At 39.4% G+C, this 23,346-nt stretch overlaps 2 protein-coding genes and 1 non-coding gene across 5 annotated transcripts; all 3 read left to right on the top strand.

Moving 5' to 3' along the window:
- Window positions 1-1,607: 1,607 nt before the first annotated feature.
- Window positions 1,608-6,126, top strand: eif4ebp2 (eukaryotic translation initiation factor 4E binding protein 2). Its single transcript, XM_077582438.1, has 3 exons — window positions 1,608-1,922; window positions 3,295-3,474; window positions 3,622-6,126. Exons 1-3 carry the CDS (start codon window positions 1,790-1,792, stop codon window positions 3,651-3,653), a joined length of 345 nt encoding a protein of 114 aa, XP_077438564.1. The 5' UTR covers window positions 1,608-1,789; the 3' UTR covers window positions 3,654-6,126.
- An 874-nt stretch (window positions 6,127-7,000) lies between these two features.
- On the top strand, window positions 7,001-10,502 carry rps24 (ribosomal protein S24). 3 transcript variants are annotated; one of them, XM_077582825.1, is made up of 6 exons: window positions 7,001-7,095; window positions 7,667-7,732; window positions 7,823-8,032; window positions 8,667-8,780; window positions 9,887-9,907; window positions 10,422-10,502. In XM_077582825.1, the coding sequence occupies exons 1-5, from the start codon at window positions 7,093-7,095 to the stop codon at window positions 9,890-9,892; spliced, it is 399 nt and encodes a 132-aa protein (XP_077438951.1). In that variant the 5' UTR covers window positions 7,001-7,092; the 3' UTR covers window positions 9,893-9,907; window positions 10,422-10,502. The 3 variants fall into 3 exon arrangements, with proteins under 3 accessions (XP_077438951.1, XP_077438952.1, XP_077438950.1); XM_077582826.1 differs by lacking the exon at window positions 9,887-9,907; XM_077582824.1 differs by lacking the exons at window positions 9,887-9,907; window positions 10,422-10,502 and adding an exon at window positions 8,904-9,017.
- Window positions 10,503-23,072: 12,570 nt separating this feature from the next.
- On the top strand, window positions 23,073-23,144 carry trnad-guc (transfer RNA aspartic acid (anticodon GUC)). The gene has a single exon. It is a non-coding gene; the product is annotated as a tRNA-Asp (tRNA).
- The last annotated feature ends 202 nt before the right edge of the window (window positions 23,145-23,346 follow it).

Here is a 23,346-nt window from a genome sequence, read left to right as displayed (position 1 = left end):
CTCCTGGCCCAGAGAAACGCCTGCACTTCTTGGTTTGCTTTAGAAATGGCTTCTTCTTTGTACTGTAGAGTTTCATCTGGCAACAACGGCTGGCACGGTGGGTTGTGTTCACCCACAATGTTTTCTGGAAGTATTCCTGAGTCCTTTCTGTGATTTCCCTTACAGAAAGCTTTCCTGTTTGCGGTGCAGTACCTGGAGATCATGGGCATCCAGTATGATTTTTCGGCCTTGATCCTTACACACAGAGATTGTTCCAGATTCTCTGAATCTTTGGATAATGTTATGCACTGTAGATGATGATTACTTCAACCTTTTTGCAAATTTTCGCTGGTAAACACCTTTCTGATATTTCGCCACTATTTTTCTGCGCAACATTGGAGGAATTGGTGATTCTCTACCCATCTTCGCTTCTGAGAGACACTGCCACTCTGAGAAGCTCTTTTTATACTCCAATCAAGTTGCCAATGGACCTCATTAGTGGTAACTGGTCTTCCAGCTGTTTTTTTTTTATAAGTGCAATTGACTTTTCCAGCCTCTTATTGCTACCTGTCCCAATTTTTTTATAGATTTGTTGGCACCATGAAATTTACAAACAACATATTTTTCCCTTAAAATAATAAATTTTCTCAGTTTAAATTTTGACCTGTCATCTATGTTCTACTCTGAACAAAATATTGAAATTTGGCACTTCCACATAATTGCAATCAGTTTGTATTCACAATTTGTATAGTGTCCCAACTTTTGGGGAATTAGGTTTGTATAATGTTCGGCTCAAAATAAATCTGTTTTAACATTTGACGACATTAATAGTATTTTTTTTTTTTTTTACTAACGTAAATTATATTATTTTACCCTGAAATGTCAAGAGTTCTTCTAAATTTACCCAAAATACCCAATACAAATTACTGTAAATTAAATAGCACTTTTTTGTACAGGTACTATACTGAGTGGAAACAATTTTACTGTAAGCTAAATAGTGACTGGATAAGTAGGACTAAATTGGCAACAGGTTCTGCATGAGCAAAACATAAGAACATTAAAAAAAAATGCAATTAGCTATTGAGAACAACTGTCAGTTGACAGTGACATAACTTTCAGTCACATTAGACTGAGAATTGTTTTAACACCATAGGCTAGTGTGTTTTAGGCTGGTACAAGACAACGCCATTGCCACAAATATTTTTTTTAGTCGACAGAATAAACATCCATCCATCCATGAGTTATTGTATAGTTTTACTACTGTTTATTGAATGCCTCATTGAATGAGTTTCTTATTATGTGTTAATTACTAATAATTATTTTCCTTTATAACTTTTATTTTCTTTCTTTCACTTTTATTTTATATTTTGTATTGCATTTCTATGTTCAATAAACCAATAAACAAACAAACAAACAAAAATATACATGTCTGCTATAATGAGTTTCTTTATTTATTTTTCTTCTATTTTACGGGGGAATAAATACGTTTACCTACACTACTACCACGACATTTGAATAATTAAATATACTTTTTTTTTTTTAATGTTTTAAATACAGTATCGTTTTTAAAACACCGTGGCCTTCGTGGGGCCGCACCATTTGACGTCACTTCCGCCCGCTGCTCGTCCTGCTTCCTGCCTTGCTAAGGGAGGGGACGGCGCTGACGGCTGGAAGGACGCGAGGAGCTACAAGAAAGCCCTTGGAAAGACACAAGAGAGCGGGGAGCGGCCCTGGTTTACACCGTCCGTCGGGAGATAAGCACCCCGAGTTTCCGTAGCGGCCGAATTTGTCACCGAAGCGGCGCCGAAAAATGTCGAACAGTCGTCAGCTTAGCGAGAGCAGGGCCATTCCGACCAGGACGGTGTTGATCAACGACACAACGCAGCTACCTCATGACTATTGTACCACCCCTGGAGGCACTTTATTCTCTACCACTCCCGGAGGTAAGAAGGCTCTCCTTTCTTTTTTTTTTTACCCCCCAACAAAAAAAAAAGCTATTGCTGAGCCTCACACCCCCGCTGCTGCTGTCATTGTGGCCTTTAGCTGGCTTGTCATACCTTCCAAAACAAAAACAATGTTAGCCCCGCCCCTCAATCCTTGCTGCTCGCTGATTGGCTACTTTACAACGAGGTTATCAAAATTCGTTTTTTTGTTATCTGATTATCAAACACTCTTGTGAATTGTGTTAGCTTTTAGAAAAAAACATTAGTAAGTCAGTAACACTCCGGCACAATCCATCCATCCATTTTCCGAACCGCTTATTCTTTTACTTTGTGTTTTCCCTAAATGCACCAGTTCATAGTTGTTTTGCTAAACAAGACAAGCACACATTAAAGCAGGTGTCAGTGTCACTAACATGGTACCCAAGGGCTCCTACTGGTAGACCATGAGTAGCTCACAGACCGCTCCTAAAAATAGATCACCAGTAATGGGACATTGTGATTTCCTAGTAAAGTTGTACAAGGGATCATTTGAAACTGCAAACAATTGCAGAAGTTTACAGAAAGGAATTGTGAATTAGATATTTCATACCTCGTTAACATGACTGGTGTCTTCAAATAGATGAATATAATTCATTATGAGTAATCTTTTGTAATTTTAGGTAATTTGAGCAATCTTTTAATTTCAGAAGTGTGTATCAAAACGCTCAGCACCTACCGAACTTGTCCTCATGACTAATAAAAATGATTTTGTAGAACACTTTGTTAATCCTGGCTGCACTGGATTGAAGCATTTGCTGGAACAGAGCCCTGATAAAATTACGTTAGGTTCCTGCTGTACAAGGTCAAGGTGTCCTCTGAGAAAATTGTCTTTGAAACTGACAGTAATAAATTCTCTGATGTTATCATAGTTCAGCATTTTTAATTTTATTAAACAGCAACTGTATGAGTAAAACTAAATGGCTTTGCTGCCAGCGCATTAGGAAAGCTTCTTTGCGTGGATACTGACTTCAAATTTTCTCTTAGAGTGCTGACCTTATGAATACTTAATTTTTCATAACGCAAGAATTAAGAATGTGTTTAAAAATAAGTCTGATCTTTCACTACGACTATCAACTCACAATAGGGAGGTTGAGTGGCTTCCAAAGGGAGGTAACGATATGTACCTTGGTTTTTAAGGTCATGGTTCAGGTCACATTCATTACAGAATGTAAAATGTAAAAGCGCTGATCTTTTGTGTAAACAGAGGTGTGGTTAGAGCACAACACAATTACACTTGTCCTGTCCCCTGCCTTATACTGTATGTCCTGTACCGAAAAGTTGATGATGAATACAGTAAATGTAAAAGTTACCTATCCTGTGTATCCCGTTGCAGGAACCCGAATCATCTATGACCGCAAGTTCTTGCTGGACATGCGTAATTCGCCCATGGCCCAGACCCCGCCCGCTCACCTGCCTGTCATCCCCGGCGTGACCAGCCAAAACACGCTCATTGAGAACCGGAAGAATGAAGCCAACAACCATGTCAACAACCATGACGGAAAGCTTACGAACGGTAACAACAAGCTTCGGCAAATACACGCTGTTGATATTGTCATGCACAGTTGCTATCCAAAACGGCAGCACCTATCACTCTATGTCTGTATTTTGGAATGAATTCTCAAATTGCTGTCTTGATATCTTGCTTTTCTTTGTCTTCAAGGTGATGACGCTCAGTTTGAAATGGACATCTGACAGACTGGCGCCAGCAAACACACGAAAAACCCAAACAAGTAATTGACCTGGCATGCCCTGACATGCCAGTGGCTTGGCTTATAAAAACAAATGTGTTGTTGAGCCCTCATGGCTGCCATCTTCTTTTGCTCTCCACCTCGCTGCTGCTGGATGTCGTATACTCTATGTGAATGTGTGTGTGCATGTGTCTATGTGTAAAAATCACAGAGATACAGTGCAAATACTGTCTGGTACCGGCGGGGTCGGGAAAGTGGGTTTATTTGAATAGATTTCCATAGCTGCTGTACAATTCAACCACACAACAACGGGAGCTGGCCTGACGATTATGCATACGCACAAAGACACACACACATACACACACGAATGGCAGTGATCTCATTAACAGAGAACATCAATTCTGACCAATATTCTGATTTATCCCAATCTAATCTCTGTCGATTATCACCATTTTGCAAAATTTGGAAATTGTTTTCTCAGGCAGGTACAAATGAATATATTTTAAACTCCAGGTTAAATAGTACAAGACAGGCCTTTTGGTTGACTAGAGCTTCATATTGAAGAATACATAAAAAAGGGGTGGGAAATTTTGAACTGGGAAGTTAAGCTATGAAATTTTGGAAATATTCAAGGCGGGACACTTTTTGAAAAAAAGATACAGTGGAACCTGTGAGTTTGAACGTCTTGGAACTTGTACAAATCGGACTTCAACCAAAAAATCGGAGTAAAAAATGCTTTGGAGTTTGAACTCATTTTCGGAGTTCGAACACCCAAGCAAAGCAAGCTAAGCTGAACGTACCTTGAAAACGGGTAGTCGAGTAAAGCAGTTTTTGGAGCTTAGGAATGGATTAATTGCATTTACATGATTTCCTATGGGAAAAAATGTTTCGGAGGTTAAACAATTCAGACTTTGAACACTTCGCAGGAATGAATTATGTTTAAACTCCGAGGTACCACTGTATAAAGACAAATAACAGGAATTAACAGGGAATTGTTGGTAGAAATTTAATGCTATGAACATTTACTTTTATCATGAGCAGACAAACATGAAAATTAACTCATTTGCTCCCAAAATATGTTCTATTTTGAATATTGGCATGCTCCCAAAGACGTATTTATACGTTTTTATGTATTTTTATGCTAGAGCATACAGAAGGCTTTGATACAGCCTCTGAACTGAAAAGAATGCATTAAGCAATTGTAGTATTACAAAGACGGACAGCAGGTGGCAACAGAGTATAATAAATCAACCAGGGCCATTGCAACAAGCTGTTTCCCCCACTGTTTAAAACAGATTTGTGAATAATGATGAAACTTAGCCATATTCTAATAATAATTGCTGCAAGACAGAAACAGATAGAAATATGCTTTTTTTTCCTGATGAAAGAAGAGACTCTAATCTTTCTTTTGGTAAATTCCATGTTTTTATAGGAATAGAACACAATATTCTGTGGGCCTTGCAAAATCAGTCAAAATTCAGTAAAACTGTTGGGAGTGAAGGGGATTGCTTCAGAGAATAGCTGGGAGTGAATGAGTTAAATTGTAATATACATTATACAGTTTTCCATCTAATTCTGTCATTGAACAACACCAATATGAATGTTGCATAAACTAAATGAATATCAATGTTATCCCTGTAAATTCCTATATAATCCCATTGGAAAGTGCCCTTATTTGAAAATTCCCCTAATTTTGCAACCATGATGCAAGAAGCGAGGTGAAACTTGACTTGAATATTCTGACCTAATGTGTAAATTTTTTGACTCCATTAATTTTTGGGTGAAGCACTTTTACGTAGACTTTAAATGAACCAGATATGTTGCACGCATTTTATTTTGATTTGTATTAAATACAGTTTTCTGTATTAAAGGTCTTGTTTGACTCGAAGTGGAACCAACCTTCAGATTTGTCAAATGTGTCTCTGATCTTGATGGTGCCATTCCATAATCTGCAAAACTGTCCCCAGTGTCCTTAATCCATTGTACTGTAATGATTTCTTCTTTTTTTGTCACATAAGTGTGCCCACGCCTTACTTAAACACAATGCAGTACACAAGTCTACATAAAGTCATCACTTTGTACTACTGTGAAAGAGATGTATATTTTTCACTGTAAACACCGGACATTGTACTTCGCAACTGAAGAAAATGGATTCTTTTTGCTTTTGTTTGTACATGTGGAGTTCAAAAGAGTGACGCAAACATTATGATTTGGTTAAATATACGGCTATGATACACCACAAGTAGCCTACCCGTTTTCCATTCCAAATCGATTTTTTCCATTTTTTGGGTAACAAAATTCTTGAGTACAAATTTAATTAAAATCGGTTTGTTTGGACAATGAAGGCAAAAAATTGTGAATTAAAACAACAAAAGGTTTGGAACAAGCTTTGATTTAAAATAACTATTTTTCATGAAACTAAAATGCCAGTGAATGCTCTTGCTACAAGATCAATAAAAGTTCCATAACAAGGACAATGTGATTGTGCTCTTATTTTACTTACATTTTCTTAGTGGTAATGTTTAGGAAGGTTAATGCACTAGACCGGTGGTTGTCAAGGTGTGGCAGTACGCGTAAGAATCATCCATAAGAACTGTGTTTTTAAATTTTACTAATAATTGACACATAATTTGTGAACAGTTTTCTCATTTGTTTGTTTTTTCAGGTTTTCACTTAAAAAAAAATCTGTCCTCTATTTCTCTAATATCCACATGTTTATAGAATGCGGGAAGAAGCCAGAGTACTCCCAGTAAAACACACACACACTCACACAAAGCACAGGTACCATACAAATGCACAATACTTGTAATGTAATAATATGAACATTGTCTCTGCATGTGTCTGTGACTTGGCTGTGGTCACTCTAAAGCGTCACACAAAACCATTGGGACACGACGTCAAGTACCTGATATTGTCGATAGGCACGATAAAGAGGCTTAATTGGGCTTTCCTACAGCTTCTATTCACAAAGTTGGCCATAAGTGATTTCTACATAACTAGCTAGTGCAGGTCAGTGGTTACATACTGCCACTAGGTGGACGACTGAAAAACGACAGCTTTACGATCTTCAATAAATAATTTAATGAAGACTTTTGTTTGATTTTAAGAGCTATTTTTTCCGGACTGAAAAGTAAAGATATGTTTTTGTTTTGCAGTTTTACTCAGTTCAAAACAAAGGAATTATTGTCAAAATGATCATCCACGTGAATTGATTTCCACATGGGAAATTTGAATTCTAAGAATTTAAGCCCCTATATTTCGGATTTAAAATAAGACACACAGCTATTTGCTGTGTTTCTGTTTGTGACAGCCTGGATGCGGCCTGAATTTATTTTCCATCAGGCAAATCTAGTAGGTACTCCTCTATTTACGGACAGGCATCAATTCGGTTGCCTGCAGGTCCTTCCTCCTTTTCTACGACCCTGAGCGAGGCCGCCGCCAAGATGGTGAGTCTTGAGGGCTGAAGTAGAAATAAAATCCACTTATCATCCAGGCGATCTTCTGATTGTCACTTGTTTCGTCACGGCCAAGTGATAGATTATGTCGCAGTCTGCAAAAAATCACCGATATCGATGTTTTGTGTTCGTTTTTGTGACACTTAAACGGCGCTTTCCAAATGCTAAGATACATCATCAGTCAATAAGGGACACCGTGTTATTACTAAATTTAGTTTTTAAAGTTTCGTTTTGTTTGAGTCAACCTAACATATTTGCCCTGACCACTTGTGTACATATAGTTATGAAGCCGGCGTTTCCACATTTACTAATTCATATATCAAGACTCGTCTTTGGAGGCTAATGTTAGCATCCTCGCGATGAACTCTGTATTGAGGCCCTTTTGTGCATTTAAAGTGTTTAGTTGGTAGTAATACAGTAGTATTGTGTGCATGTGGCCGACAACGTCCCAATAAAATTAAGCATTCCAAATCTAAACTTTAGTCCACTGCGAAGATAACGTGACGTGCTCTACTTGCTTGAGTGTACAATACTACCTTCAGTGTTGTCTTCCTCTCTTTAGAACGACACAGTTACAGTAAGGACCCGCAAGTTCATGACGAACCGGCTGCTTCAGAGGAAGCAAATGGTAAGTGTGGATAACATGCAAAGTGCCTACATCACTCAATTCTTTCATACCTGTTTCATGTGTACACCTTGTCAATTCCTGTCTTTTCAGGTCGTTGATGTTCTGCATCCCGGCAAGGCCACAGTCCCGAAGACTGAAATCCGGGAGAAGCTTGCGAAGATGTATAAAACGACCCCCGATGTTGTGTTCGTCTTTGGCTTCAAGACTCAGTTTGGTGGTGGCAAGACAACGGGCTTCGCCATGGTGTACGACTCCCTAGATTACGCAAAGAAAAATGAGCCCAAATATAGACTGGCCAGGGTGAGTTTGAAAACCATGTTGTTATTTGTTCAGGATTTCTCACTGCTTTAACTTTTTTGGACTTAAAGGCTGTGAAATTTGGTGCTTTAATTTGCACCCATAATGGTGGTGTTACTAGTTCGGTTGGTCAACGTGTCTTTCTGAATGTCATGATAAAAGTGCTATTGTCAGAATACATTACTACTGGTTTGCCCTGCGATTGGATTACATTCTAAGGCACATCTATGCAATAATCACGCTTTATATTCGGCATTTCATGCCACACTTGTGAGTTGGCTGGATTATTTCGGAAAAAGAGAAGTCCTCACTAACATGGATATAGAAAATATTTGAAATTGGCGTTTCACAAATTCTGCTCATGAAAATGATGGTTAAAAACAAACGTTTTGCACTTAAATTTTTGTTTAGTGTAGTTAATTGTGTGCAGTTCGTAACCTGGAAACCTCGAATGTCAGGAGCACTTGTTATTGACATTAACTTTTATTGCTCATATGGTACTGAGCAGCTAGGCCACTTTCTGTGTCAAGGCATGTTTTATCCGTCTTTGGAGATTCTACTGTAATAGTTACAGATCCGAATATTCCTCTGAAGGATTTGCTTCTATTTGAAATTAATTCTAAATCCCACCCCCCAGCATGGTCTCTATGAGAAAAAGAAAACCTCCAGGAAGCAGCGAAAGGAACGCAAGAACAGAATGAAGAAAGTACGAGGCACCAAGAAGTCCAGTGTGGGGGCTGCCAGCAAAAAGGTACGTCATTCATTAAATGATGCAAAGTTCAGTTCAGATGCTGCACAGTTGAATGAATTGCACGTAGCTTAACTTCATCTTGTCATTCTTCCAACCTTGTCGAATGTTCTTCGGGAACCATAGAAGGTAATTGTTCAAGAGCAGGCTAACTCGTGTGTGCACATAATCCTCCAGTGTTGGATAATAGCTAACCCTCCTTCACCGCCGCAACTACCCACCTAAAAGAAGTCCACATGAACTTTTTATTTTTTATTTTTTTTTATTTTTATAAATGCAGTTTGCCACACTGGCTTTTGGATTTAAAAAAAAAATGTGGAGGGTGGGGGGGTTTGGGCGGCTTGTCACTAACCAAGAGCCTCATAAATCAACTCCATCATGTATATGATGCATTTCATTAGGCAAAAAAAAACCTGTAATATGAATATAAGAATCCTTACCAATGGTAATAAATTGAACAAATTACTTGATGAAATCAGTTTTAGCTTAAACACCAGCCTCTTTTTTAGCAGTTCTGCTAAATTGCAAGCATAGCTGTTGCTCCTGCGTTCATGTCTGTGCCCTTTACACGGAAGCCAACGAAGAAGGTTCCGTTTGACAATATGGAATCCTGCAATTAGATGCATGAAGACGTCAGTGTCTGGTGTGATAAAACAATTACACGACTGACAAATGCTTCAATACAACAGAACCGCCCAATTCTGTATGTGCCGTTTATTTGGAACGGCGATGCAGGTAAAAGGCGAACAAAGGGTGCAAAAGGGGCTAAAATTTGCATGTGGATAAAAAGGTGAAACATGTTTTTGAAACTAATTTGTCAAAGTAGCTCAGATTCTAAGACTAACTTGAGAGGGGTGGGGGGGTATTTAATTGGGCAGCATTTTTCAAGTCGAGTTGTGTAAAGAGTGACATGCATCGTAGTTTGTACAAAAACTCATCTTTCAAACTTGGCGTCCTCATTGCATCATTTACAGATGCAAGTCACGTTTTGACCTTACTAGCTTAGTTTTAAACCCAACAAACACTTTCTGCCACAACTTTCGACGCGTTAACGTGATTCTATTCCATCTTTTGTTCCCGACTTTGCCTCCCACGGAATACATGCGCAGAAATGAGGTGTCAATGTACAGGTATAATGTGCCAGCATGGGGTGCCGCCGTGTTGCACATCCAAAAGTCTTATACTGGACTTGTACCACGCATGCCACGCCCACTTTTCCCAGTAGATTTACCCTCTGTTTCCTCCACTGGTGTTGTTTCAAGGGTGTTTTCTCCCCACTGGTGTTGTTTCAAATCCCTTGTAAAAGGTTCTCCCACTGCCTCAAGCCTTTGTTGCTCTGTTGGAGCATACCCACTATAGATTTTAATGTTAATAGACACTTGCTTACTATGCTTTTGAGCCCTAGTTAATTAAGTGGAGCGCAAGCGTTTTTGTGAGTGTGGAATATTTTTGACTCTGCTTACTTTTTTTTTTTTACCCCAATGAAACACTTGTTACAAGCGTAACAATGTTTTTGTTTTTAAGCATACTGTGTTAGTATCAGTTTGGAATTTATAACCTATAAACTATAACCTGATACAAGCGATATACATGTCAAGTGTGGAGTAATCTTATTTTTTTTTTGTTTCCTTTTTCTTTCTTCAGTGAGCCCAGACAACCAGGGATGGTCCTTGTGCTCAAGATGTTCTTGTATATTGTTCTCAAATAAAAGTTTGGAGAAAAGACCATTTCTCTCGGAGTGGATTCTTGTAAACTGTTTGTCTGAGTGACTTACCCTAAAACCTGCCCATTCTGTCATTGAGTAATGTATGGGCCCTGTTTGACTGTTGCACTAATATCTGCAATACCTAAAATGACCACACAGTGACTCCCATGACCATCCATAAGTCACTGTTTTCCTAATCACCAATTCATGCAGTCAAAACCCCAGATGAATACTTTGCATAAATCCACCACCAGGCTCAGGCTTTTATGTGCACACTTTACCTTTTCTCATTTCTAAACACCATTTGGAACAGAGTAGACCGCCGCCTCTGCACCATGACCTTCTCGGCAAATTAGCATAGAAATACACCCCAAGAGAATGTTAAAATTAAGCCATGAAAATGCCTGGGAATGGCTCACTCCTGTGGGTCCGCACTGCCGCCCACCCGCTGCTTCATGACATCTTATTCAGGAGCTCTTGTCAAAGCTACTGAAGATTTGCTGTTGTGGAGGATGTCACGAAGCCTTTGAAGCAATATTGGTAATGCACACATACAGGTAGGAAAATAATATGATCTGCTAGATTTTTAAGGTCACAAAGGAATTAAGAGTGTTTCTTTGATACTTGTAGAACAGACAATCGGTCAAAATGCCAAACTATGGTTGAGATGGTTCTCCAATTCAAGCGAAGCTTGACCGTTTAATTCAGTAAGTCTTTCATGCACCACTAAGAGAGAGCTTGCATACATATGTACCAGTTCACCTATGGTTATGAACTAAATGAAGTACCTGCACATTTCTATATTACACAATCAAACGCAATGAGAATGAATAAGGTTGGGCCTTTATTTCTACCTTGTGGACAATCTAAAAGGTTTTCCTGAACACCATCAAATGAGTGTTTCAATACTTTTGTCTTCGCCGTAATCTGTCCTCCCAAAATCATTTGATTGAAATCCTACCTCGGCTATTTGAAACACACCACGTCTCTGGTGTAGGCCACGTGTTCTATTTTGGAATCCTGCATTTGCTGGAGAAGGAGGAACTGTGCTTCCTTGGAGGCTCCTTTGTGGCTCCTTTGTGGTGGGAGGCCCCGTCTTCCCCCAGTAGACACCAGGGCCTGTGTATGTACAGTGTAAATATACTGTACACTCAGTACTCCCTGTGGGCTTGTCTTCAATCGATGCCAGACGGCTGAGATTTAACATGGCTGTTTATCAAAGATCATTTTGCAGGTTACATTAACACCCCACCACTGATTATGAAGCAAAGAGGACGACACAATTTACCTGCCATTTGTGCCTAAACAGAATTCACGATGACCTAGAAAAGAGGCAGGTGGATTCATTCATCTCAGCTGAAGTGGGGGTGAGTGAAGCTCCACTGGTGTGCGGTTGTGGGAGGTTTGACACAAGTGGAGCTTTCAAAAGCCAGGCACTGCTAACAGATGGTGCTGGGAAATTAAGCTCCTCTCGCAGCAGCCCTTGCAGATCGTCCCAGAAGTCCCTTGCCTTTCCCTGTCTTTGTCTCTTTTTACGTCACCATGTCTCTCACTCAACATTCGTATCTTCCTCCTATGTCGGGGTGGGCAAGTGGAATGAGTCTACTCTCCTGTGTTTTCATTAAAAGAACGAGTGGGTGCTGATGTAATACATATGTGTAAAGGGACAAATACGATTAGGAGTGTTGGCTGATACATTTTGAAGAAGTGTTATGCGCCCCCCCCCCCCCCACACACACACACACACAAACACAATTTGAAACATGAGTTGCCATTTTTAGGACTTGAGACTTGCTAGCCAAAAACCTGGTAAAGACTTGACTCCGGAGTTCAGACTTAGTATCCAAGTGACTCAACTTCCATCCATCCATCATCTACCACTTATCCGGGGTCGGATCGCGGGGGCAGCAGCTTTAGCAGGGAAGCCCAGACATCCCTCTACCCAGCCACTTCACCCAGCTCCTCCAACGGGATCCCAAGGCGTTCCCAGGCCAGCCGAGAGACATAGTCTCTCTAGCGTGTCCTGGGTCGTCCCCGGGGCCTCCTGCCGGTGGGACATGCACGGAACACCTCTCCAGGGCTGCACCAGATGCCCGAGCCACCTCAACTGGTTCCTCTCAACGTGGAGGAGTAGCAGCTTGACACTGAGTACCTCCCGCATAACAGAGCTTCTCACGCTATCTCTAAGGGAGAGCGGAGACCCTGCAGAGGAAACTCATTTCGGCCGCTTGTATCCGGGATCTTGTTCTTTCGGTCACGACCCACAGCTTGTGACCATAAGTGAGGGTAGGAACGTAGATCGACCGGTAAATCGAGAGCTTTGCCTTTCAGCTCAGCCCCTTCTTTACCACAACGGACCGATACAGAGTCCACATCACTGCAGACGCTGCACCGATCCGCCTGTCGACTCGACTTAAACTAAAAGACTTAACAAGTCATCTTGTTGGAAATAATAATCGGAAATCTGCATTTTAGCACAGTTTGCTTGTATAGGAAGGAAAGAAAAAATGATATTTTGAATCATTTGCGGCTCGCGCCAACCTTGGCAACCCAGTCAGCATTGGCCGTGTGAAGTGGCTTCCTGAACATCAACAGCGATCGGAGCAGCTCCAAAGATCAGTTAATGATAGAATGTTGATGGCATTGGCAAAAATTAGACGGCAAAACTTATGGTTTGCAAAATGCAGAATTACACAGAAACAATGTCTAACCTCATTTGTAACTACAAAACCCACAGACTGGTAAACTAACGTCACAACTTAGTTAGCTAGCAATGCAAATACTGGTTTGGGACCAGCAAACACTGTGATTGTGAACATATAAGTACAGCTAAGTAACGTAAATAGGATGGTTTATGAAATCTTTTCTAACCGTTTGTTTCGACTGTTGCAGTTGGAGCTCGCAAGTGGCTGACTTAACTTACGACTTGCTTGATCCAAGTAATGACTTGCTTGATATTTGGTGGCAACTACTTGCTTTTTTCCCCCCACAGTGTCTTGGGACTTCAAGGTTACGACTTGAGACTTAGTTTAATTATGTTAAGTATGTTTTTTTTTCTCAAGTCGAATATTTTACACAAAATAAATGCACAATTGCTCTCAATTAGCAGATAAAATATTTACATGGTTGTTTAATTTCACACTTGACAGCTGGACTGGCACTCCAGAGACCCAACTATTTGTATACAAGCAATTAAAAAGTATTTTTCTTCCTAATATGTGATATAGGCGACAGAGACGAGGAAGTGAAGTGCACGTCGCCTTTGCTGCCTGTGTTTACAGGCAATTTTACGCCATACTGTAGCTGCAGTGCAGTGTCAGCATGGGGAGAGTCCCAAAGGAACCTCCTATGTGCCAAATAAAGAAAGCCCTGATAAAGCTGCATGACTTCCTTCAGGGCCTACGTTGCATTTGCTCCTTCCTGCTTTGACGACAAAAGCGTTCTTTGCTCGGAACAAGTGTTAACTTCCTCACAACAACTTCTAATGGCTCGTTTCTCTCCATCCATGCACACAACAAATGTTGTTTTTTAAAGACCTTCAGCCAAAGGCAGACTGTTTTGTATTTACAGTGGTGCATCTGAAAATTTCAATGTTCCTTCAGTTGAATAAAAAAAAGAGCCATAATTTTCAAGAAAAATACACTTCAAAAGTGTCACAAAAAGTCAGAAGTCAAATTGATATCATGCATGACGTCTTATGAGAGATCTCAGATGGTTTTATCGGCCAATATTTGCCCTTTTTAAAATAATCATTATCGGCCGATATACACGCCAATATATTCTTACTTTTTCACGGAACATAAATGTTTAATGTTCAGTTTTGGGACTCAGAATCACTTAGAATGAGATCCTTGCACCATTTGTCCACTAGATAGAGCTCTGACTCCACTCAATCCAATTACTGTACTAAGTCTCCCACCCAAGACAATGACCAATGACGTGTGGGCCATTTATTACGTAACTATGCGTGAACACTAGCAACATTGCTGTTCCAGCAGAAACTTTGTCCTGAACACCAGCAACAAGAAAATTGAAGAAACGCCCAAAAAATATTTTGCGTTTCTTTCTATTGGCTTTACTTTGGCAGCAACTAATGCCATGCCAATAGTTTAAAAAATATATTGTTTTGTTTTACAAGAAGCTGGAGCTTAAGGATTTCTTATGCATCTTAATGAGATGCCCGTCTCTCCCCTGTTTGCCTCAGCGGGGGAATCATCACTGCTGTGTCTTTTTTTCCTCTTTTTTCCTTTTGCAGTCCTGTCGTGTCCCATCAGCTTTGGCAGAGCCCGCATGACGTTCACTCCCATCTGCTGGTTGCTAGGTGCCCATATACAGCATCGAATGATTCCAACAGGGCAAAGTGTGTTTCATGAATCCTAATTCTTCCCACCACCTTTTTTTTCATCAAGACGCCTCTTCCTGTGTTTATTTGTTTTTAGATGTTTTTCGTCTTCTATGAAGGCAGAAAAATGTATACAGAGCATAATAATGCCACCATCAGTGTCGTTTCTGGCCACTGATGGCCGCGTTCCAACACTCGCGCCCCCACTCCTGCGCCACCCAACCGCCCATTGGCGGGAGCGCGCAGGGCGTCTCAACTCTCTGAAATGCCCAACCGAGGGGCACAAAGGCGGAAGCCAAAGAACTGGGACGCGGCCCGCACTTCGCAAACAGGAAACGGAAACAAAGCTGATGTGTGAAAACCAGGAAGTCAGAAGTCCTGCCTCCTTCGTGGCATATACCCCATTGGATCACACAGTAAATAGTTAACATTTGTTTTAATCAGTACAAAGCATAAATATGTTTAATTTACATTTGATAGGCAGCCTTGAAGTCTGTTGTTTCCACGTTCTGGAATTCACATCTTATTTTAGCTTTAGTGGATATACCTACAGCGCCACCACCAGTTAGTGGCCAAAAATATATTGCATCGGTATTAAACTAAGCACTAGCATTGAAAATGAAAGGGAAGTTGAGCTCAACTCTCCAAGTATGCGCGGCGCGGAAGACCACTGTTCGATTCCCCGACGGGGAGGTTTCGGTTTTTCATTTTTCCTGATAAAAATGACAGTGATGGGCCTTCCGTCTGACCACCTGCAACTTTCCGAGCTTTGGGGGAAACTTCAGTTAACTACCTACCTACCTACCTACCTACTGTTCACATTGTTAACATTTTTTACTGTTTTATTTTACATTTGACCTGTTTTGTATTTCATTATAGATGTGTTGATGTAGGTGTAATTATGTTAACCTAATATAACCTGATGAGTAATGCTTTTGACATTCTTGCTATCTTTTCTACTGTTTTCCCAGACATGAGAAAGTTAATATGTTTTGTTTGTTTATCTAAGAAGTCTAGTTCCTGTTCGTCAGAAATCCGGTTTTCAAAAGTTCAAGGACAATCTAGTATACTGAGAAAATGCAATCTCATTCTGTACCTCACGGGAGGACAGAGGCGTTTCCTGTTGTTTTGAATAAAGAGGCTGTGTGGGCAAAAGAGCAGACACACATATTGGATGACACTGCTTGGGCGATATGCAATTGTGTGACCAGAGATCTCTGTAATAAATCAACCTTGCAAGGACTCTCTTCACAAGAATCTCATCTTTGATTTATTTGAACACGCACAAGATTACAAAAATAAAGGTAATTCCTTCACTACCTACCTACCTACCTACCTACCTACCTACCTACCAAGTAGCACTACAACAGCAAAAAAAAGAAGAAGAAGCAGACTAGTAATGAAACTAATTCATACTTGTAGAGCTCCGTGATATGTCCTCTAGAGATGATGGCGGGCTCTGGAGGATTCGGGCGGGCTGAAGCTCAACCTCATTGGTTCAGCGAACGACAGTGGGTTGATCTCAAATGACGGCACTTTTTTTTTTTACAGGTATAATTTTTTTTACGGGTACAATTTTTTTTGTACAGATACATTTTTTTTACAGGCACAAATCACGACTTCTACAGATACAAATCTATACTTTTTTCTACAGGTACATTTATTTATATATATTTTTTTACAGGTACAAGGTACTTTTGCACTATATTTACCTCCATACAGCTGGAGGACGATCAGTGTGCTTTGCTTGTACACGACGTCGCAACAGCAGAGGTAGGAGGGAGCGGAGGGCTGAGGTGGATCAAACCATTTTCTAATTAAATGGGGGGTGTACTGTATTTTTGTTGTTTAAAGATTACTTTTAAATTCTATGCTTTATATACATACAATGTAATTTTCTAGCAAAAAGAACACACTGTAAAAATATATCTATATACTCTAAAATTTTTGGGGTGCTTCAACACCCCCCCAAAAAGGGCTAAATACATGTCTGGTTGGCACGCCCGAACCATCGCGATAAACACGTGTCTCGCGAGAGGAATGAGACAGGTTCAATCCGACCCAAGCGTAAGTAAATATCACTTAAATTATTCAAATGTTGATTTTAGAGTATTTTACATTCAGTATTAAATCGAAAGCATTAAATGACTAAAGTAGTTTTATTTTATTCTTCTTATCTGGTATGAATACAAATCAAAACAAGTAATTGTAGGCATATTTTTCATTCTATTTTGGGAAATTCTAGCAAATCTGCCATTTATTCATTTTTTTAAAGATATGCATAAAAAATTATGTTATTTTTGGTCGAAATTATATTTTATTTTTTATTTTGTTCGATATCTTATGCCATGAAAGTAAACAAATCAAAACAAGTTATGAATTTGTCATTCTATCATTAGGATGCTGTAGCAAATCTGACTGCTAATTTCTTAACGATACACAAACATTTTTGAAATGTTATTTTCAGTGTAACTTATACAGTAGTAGCTTTTATTGTACACTTTAATAGCCTTAAAGTTAGACATAATTTTAATTAATAGCCTATATTTTAGGCTTTATTGTAATTAATAGCCCTTAATTTCAGCTTTATTGTATTTAATGCAAACTGAAATTACTGAATAGAGAAAACAGATTGCAATTCAAGTTTAAACCATTTTTATTCACAGGACATCCACATTACCTGACTCTTCAGGGATAAATAAATGATAGATGAAAAATAAATCATAAATAAAGTTGAGATAAATAGGTGCAAAGTTTTTTTTCTTTTTTTTTTTAAAGACATTCCTGTTATAAAAACGTGACACCTCCATCACACTGAACAAGAATGAACATGAGAAGAAGAAAAAAAACATACTAGTGAACATTGAAAAGGAACATTACATCAATACGGAATGCACAGTAGTACACAATATTTTACATGTCTGTACATTAACAGTGGCCTGTGGCCAGTATGTCTTTGTTAGGCTACCCTGACTGGGCCTGTACAACTTTTATAAATAAAGATGAGATCAACATATTGTTGTTTTACCATTTAATGTTTTGAGTTCTATCTACTGAAATCTTTTGGATTCTATGCAGTAAAATTGAACAATCATCATAGATGTTTTCACTATGCTGCATTTTTTTTTTAAGCGTGAAGTTACATCTTTTCACAAGGACTGGCTTGCATGTTGAAATCCGTCATAACATGCAAAAAAATAACTTAACAGACAGAAGTAAAAAAAAATCTTCAAGGCTTAAATAAAACAGTAATAGAGACACTAATATTCATTGAAACCTTATTGGCTTAACATAGGAACCTCTTCTACAAAACGATACAATAAAATGCACACAAGCATCCCCATATACATCCATTGCAGCCACTTTGTGTCATAAAAGGGGAATGCTTGAAATGGTAACCAGCAATGCCCTTGTACAGAGCATAAACTTGGGGGAAAAGGCCTGCATGTCAAAAACACGTTCTGTACTTGTGTAGCCTGACTTGAAGACTTGGTTGGAGGTGCCCTTGTTTTGTCTAGCAGTGACTTACCCGTGCCATAGCTAATCCATGCCCGACTTTTTTTGTAGGTCAGGAAAGTTGGCAAGATGTTTGTGAAAGCATTTGGGCAGCTTCTCTAGCCACTGCAGATTGCTAACCCGTGTTTGCAGCAGACCTTGCAGCAGAGTCGTGAAGCCAATGCTTCCTGTGCAGACAATTTGTCGTGACCGCGTCACACCAGCGGACGCTACATGGTTAAACAAAAAAAATGTAAAAAAGTAATTTCGATCTCTCTTTAAAATGTTGCATCACGTGTAGTACAACATCAAAGCACCTGCACCTGAAGTTGGAGACAGCCATGGGGACTGGAATAAGTTTGGGGACAAACAGCAGCACGCCACAGAGCGATGACGTTGCCCCCTCTGCGCACCAGTTGACCGACCACACCGCACAGATACTGAAATGCATGCTGTAGCAATATGTAACACATGGTCATTTCACAGTCATTCAAAGTAACCCGTGTTTTACACACAGTAGCTCACTTACCACCAACATGATGCCTGCGACTCAGTAGACCAAGAGACTGTGGCACAAGGAACTGAAAAAGAAACTTGAAGTTATGTTAGAATCTAAAGGTCCCTTTGACAATTAATGTGTGAGTGGTGTTAGTATAAATTAATGGCGGTGACATGTTTCTCCCATATGCTATTGCAATGGACATAAAGTATTTTTAAAGCTACATAACAATTTAATGTATAGATTTGAAAGCAAACATCTGATTAAAGTTACAATTCAATTTGTAAAAATTTGATTTGAGATGAAAAATGTAAATATTATTAGAAGTAATTTTATAGGATTGAAAAACTACAATATTCAAATTGACCTACATTTCATTAAAAAACAAATAGGGAAGCAATGCAGTGAGGTGTGAAGCGAACATGCTTGTTTTCTATTGTTCATGTGTGGCAAGTACTAAGGAGAAAAAAAAAAGTACAGTACTCACCATTCTTGAGGACACGACCATAACATGGCCATGCACGTCAGAACATCTAAACGGAACATTTCAGGCAAGGTCTAGACTATCCAGGCAGGAGGCACAATTCACCAAGCAGAACAAGTTGTGTGCCACTGTTACCAAAACCTGTCACTGATGCCGCCAACACCACGGATCCGGAATGAGCTGCTGTGGACCATGACTTATCCCTTAGAAAGTCTGGCATGTGGTTAAGTGCGTAGTGCTCCTTTAGATCTTGTTCTGCAGATTGGAACGATGGACCTCTCCATGTCCTCCTCCATTGCTAAGGACATGAACATTTAGACTAGGCAAAAAGTCACATACCTCATTAAAGTTGCAAAAACCAACAGAAAATAATAATACAGAAGCTCCAGAAAAGAATGCCCCGAAATTTGACCGGTGGCATTTTGATCCTAAAATTTGAGACTGTGCAGGTACATTTTTCATCTACTTAGTTCTGTGTGACCAGAAAGTTTGATGGGGTTTTATTTAAACGACCATTCTTGAGAAAAAGAAAAAAAACATGTTGCCAACACACCTCTGGTCAATACGTCAGACCACTTATTAGTAATATAGCGAAAAAGAGTAGAATGAATATATTTACTTTTTACTTGGCAAGTCAACTTACAGTGTGCACACCTAAAATTTCAGATTAGAGGCCACTGTGCTCCTAGTGGAAAAAACTAATAATAATACTATTAATAGTACTAAACTACTATTAAAAACAACAACAACAACAACTAGTTTGGAGTCCTGTATGATGATGACAAACTTAAAAGGACTACCATGGTATTTTAAGCCCTTCCACAGTTAATTTATAGGCATATAATAATAATAATAATAATAATACATTTCATTTATAGGCGCCTTTCAAGACACTCAAGGTCGCCTTACAACACAAAAACAAAACAAAAAAACACTACAATAAAACAACAAAACATAATACATAATTAAAAATAGCGAGTACTATGACAATGTTAAAGTGAAAAAGCAGTCCGAAAAAGGTATGTTTTAAATCTGGTTTTAAAGAGTGTTAATGAATCAATATTACGGATGTCAGGTGATAGGGCATCCCAAAGAGGGGGGGGCAGCTGAAAGGTCTGTCTTCGACGGTGACCAGGCGGGCAAAAGGGACGGAGAGGTGGAGGCCAGATGAAGATCTGAGAGAGCGAGAAGGTGTGGCAATGTGAAGAAGTCCGTGAGATATGGAGGAGCAAGGTTATTTATGGCCTTAAAAGTGCAGATCAGTATTTTGTATTGGATGCGGAAACGGACAGGTAGCCAATGAAGTTTTTGCAGGACTGGAGTAATGTGGTGCATGGAAGGGGTCCTTGTAATAATGCGAGCAGAAGAGTTCTGGAGAAGTTGTAATTTTTTAAGTGATTTGATGGGGAGACCAAACAAAAGAGAGTTACAATAATCCAGGCGAGAAGTGACGAGGCTATGAACAAGGACAGTAGCAGTGTGGGGTGTGAGAGATGGGCGGAGACGATTTATGTTGCGTAAATGGAAGTATGCAGATCGGGTGATGTTGTTTATGTGTGACTGAAAAGAAAGTGTGCTGTCAAGGATGACACCCAGTCTTTTAACCTGAGGGGATGGGGGAACAGAGAAATTGTCAAATGCAAAGGAAAAACTGTCAGTTTTGGCTAAAGTGGACTTAGTACCGATCAATAGGATTTCAGTTTTGTTACTGTTAAATTGAAGAAGATTGGATGAGAACCATTGTTTGAGTTCGGAAAAACAATAATGTTTAAAAACAATAATAATAACAAAAATAATAAACAAAAATAATGATGAAATCTTACCTTTGACACAATCGCGATGTAATTTCTTATAAAATATGAGTTATTTCGGTGGCTATTTTTCTTACCCGGAAGTCAAACGCTCGGTTCAGTAAAACCCCGCCTCTCCCCGTGGCTGCTGCGCCCCTCTCATGACGTCATCCGAGCCGGCTGCTTCGTGCAACGCCCACAAAACATACAGATAGGTTTTAAACCGATTTTTAAAATGGGCTCTAAATATCACGGGCTGCTAGATCTCTGCGTTTGGTCACACAAGCCATTAATTCTTGAATAAACATTTGAAACAAAACGGGTCCTTGCCGCAAGAAATCGTGGAAGAGGAGGGGGGAAGAGAGGTTAGAGGAAAGAAGGAGGAGGGAAAAAAAGCACCACAGAGGATCACGAACCCGCGCACTGTTGCTTATGGAGCGAGCGCACTATCCACGACTACTCCATCCATTCATTTAAATGTGTCAGCGCAAATGTTTAACTTGTAGTTTACACCAGTGTCAGCCAATGGATTTTAAGACAGCCAATTGTCATTTCATTGCACTTTGGCATTGCAAATGTGAAGAATAATTCATTGCTTTGAATTCATTTAGACAGAATGTTTATTGATAAAGGCTACTTTTGTCAATATCCCATTGAGGGAGTTCTCAGAAAAAGTGGGCATGCGTTTAGTCCGCAGAGGCAGTGCGGGGCCGCACGCAATGACGTCAAACTGTGCCAACAGCTCGTTTTCTCAGGTTGGGAGGGGCTGGTGCTTGGAATGCAGAAGAACCTACAATTTCTCATACAGGGGCGAATGGAGGAAAACACTCTAGTCATGTTTTTGGTGAGGAATTAGCATTTTAACAAGGCTAAAAGCTCCAAAACGGTTATTTTTCATGTTACAGTCCCTTTAATTTATAGAGTACTTTTACACTTTCAAATTGGGGGAACACTTTTTAGAAATCTACTGTATATTGAAATAAAATGTTGTGCACCACTAAACATATCATACTGTCACATTTAAACAGGAAATTAAGAGTTATAATATTCATGTTTAATACAATTGTGTGAGCCTTTCATACACAACAAAACAGAAATCAAAATTTAAATAGGCCTACTGTATAAGTAAATAATGTATAAATTTACTCTACAGTACAGCCCGTCTCTTATCATTCAAATGTTATTATAAGATAGCTCTTTAAGTCTTTTTTTTTTTTTTTTTTTACATTTATTCACACACACACACATACACGTTTAGTCAAACCACCTCAAATCACTAACCAAACACTAGGCAAAGATGCAAAGCATGCCAGTTAGAAATTAAAGTTAATCCAGTTGCTTCATAATAGACAAATTATATGAGCATTTAAGCACATAAATACAACGCAAATAAGCGAGATTTTCATTCAAACCACCTCATAAGAATTGCCGATTTGCATCAGTTTATGTTTACAATAGCTCATGGACAATGCAATGTAACTACAAAAAAGATGACAAATCTTATCATCAAATCGCTTAGTGAGACGTTAAAGTAGAAAAATCCAAACATTGCTGCACAGCTTGCAACAGGTGGCGTCGCGATGTAAGCGAATGCTTATAGACCGCGTCCGCGTCCTGTTAACTTTGACCCTGACCAAAACGTGCTTGCAGCGCCAACGCCAGTCAGTGGCAAAAAATATATATTGCATCGGTACTGAGCTAAGCACTACCATTGTAAATGAATAGGGAAAAGTTAAGGGCAGTTGAGCTCAACTATCCACGCGTCGACGCAAATGGTCGATTCCCCGACGGAGAGGTTTCACTTTGTCATTTTTTCTGATAAAAAAAAACAAAACAAACTGTACAGCTGTGTTCAATTACTTAACTAAAAGTAAATATTCATTATTATTATTATTAGTAGTAGTAGTCAATAAAAACCTATCAGAATATAGGTCACTGGAAAGTCTATAATAAGGACAGTGGCATACACCATAGTAGCTATCCTCGTTAGTATAGTGGACAGTATCTCCGCCTGTCACGCGGAAGACCGGGGTTCGATTCCCCGACGGGGAGGTTGCTTTTTTTTTAATTAATTTTTTTCCTGATAAAAACACTGATAGTGAAGTAGCACTACAATTAAAACAAAATGGGATTCAGTTTACGGCTGTTTAGCTTAACTATCCATGCTGAACGAGACTCGGATTCAATTCCCCGACTGGGAGAGTGTCATTCTCTCTTCTTTTATTTCTGGTCAAATTGGACAGTGTATTGCTCC

This window comes from Vanacampus margaritifer, chromosome 12, assembly GCF_051991255.1.
Source record: "Vanacampus margaritifer isolate UIUO_Vmar chromosome 12, RoL_Vmar_1.0, whole genome shotgun sequence".
Classification (NCBI taxonomy): Eukaryota; Metazoa; Chordata; class Actinopteri; order Syngnathiformes; family Syngnathidae; genus Vanacampus; species Vanacampus margaritifer.
This window is presented reverse-complemented; position numbering and strand designations above follow the sequence as displayed.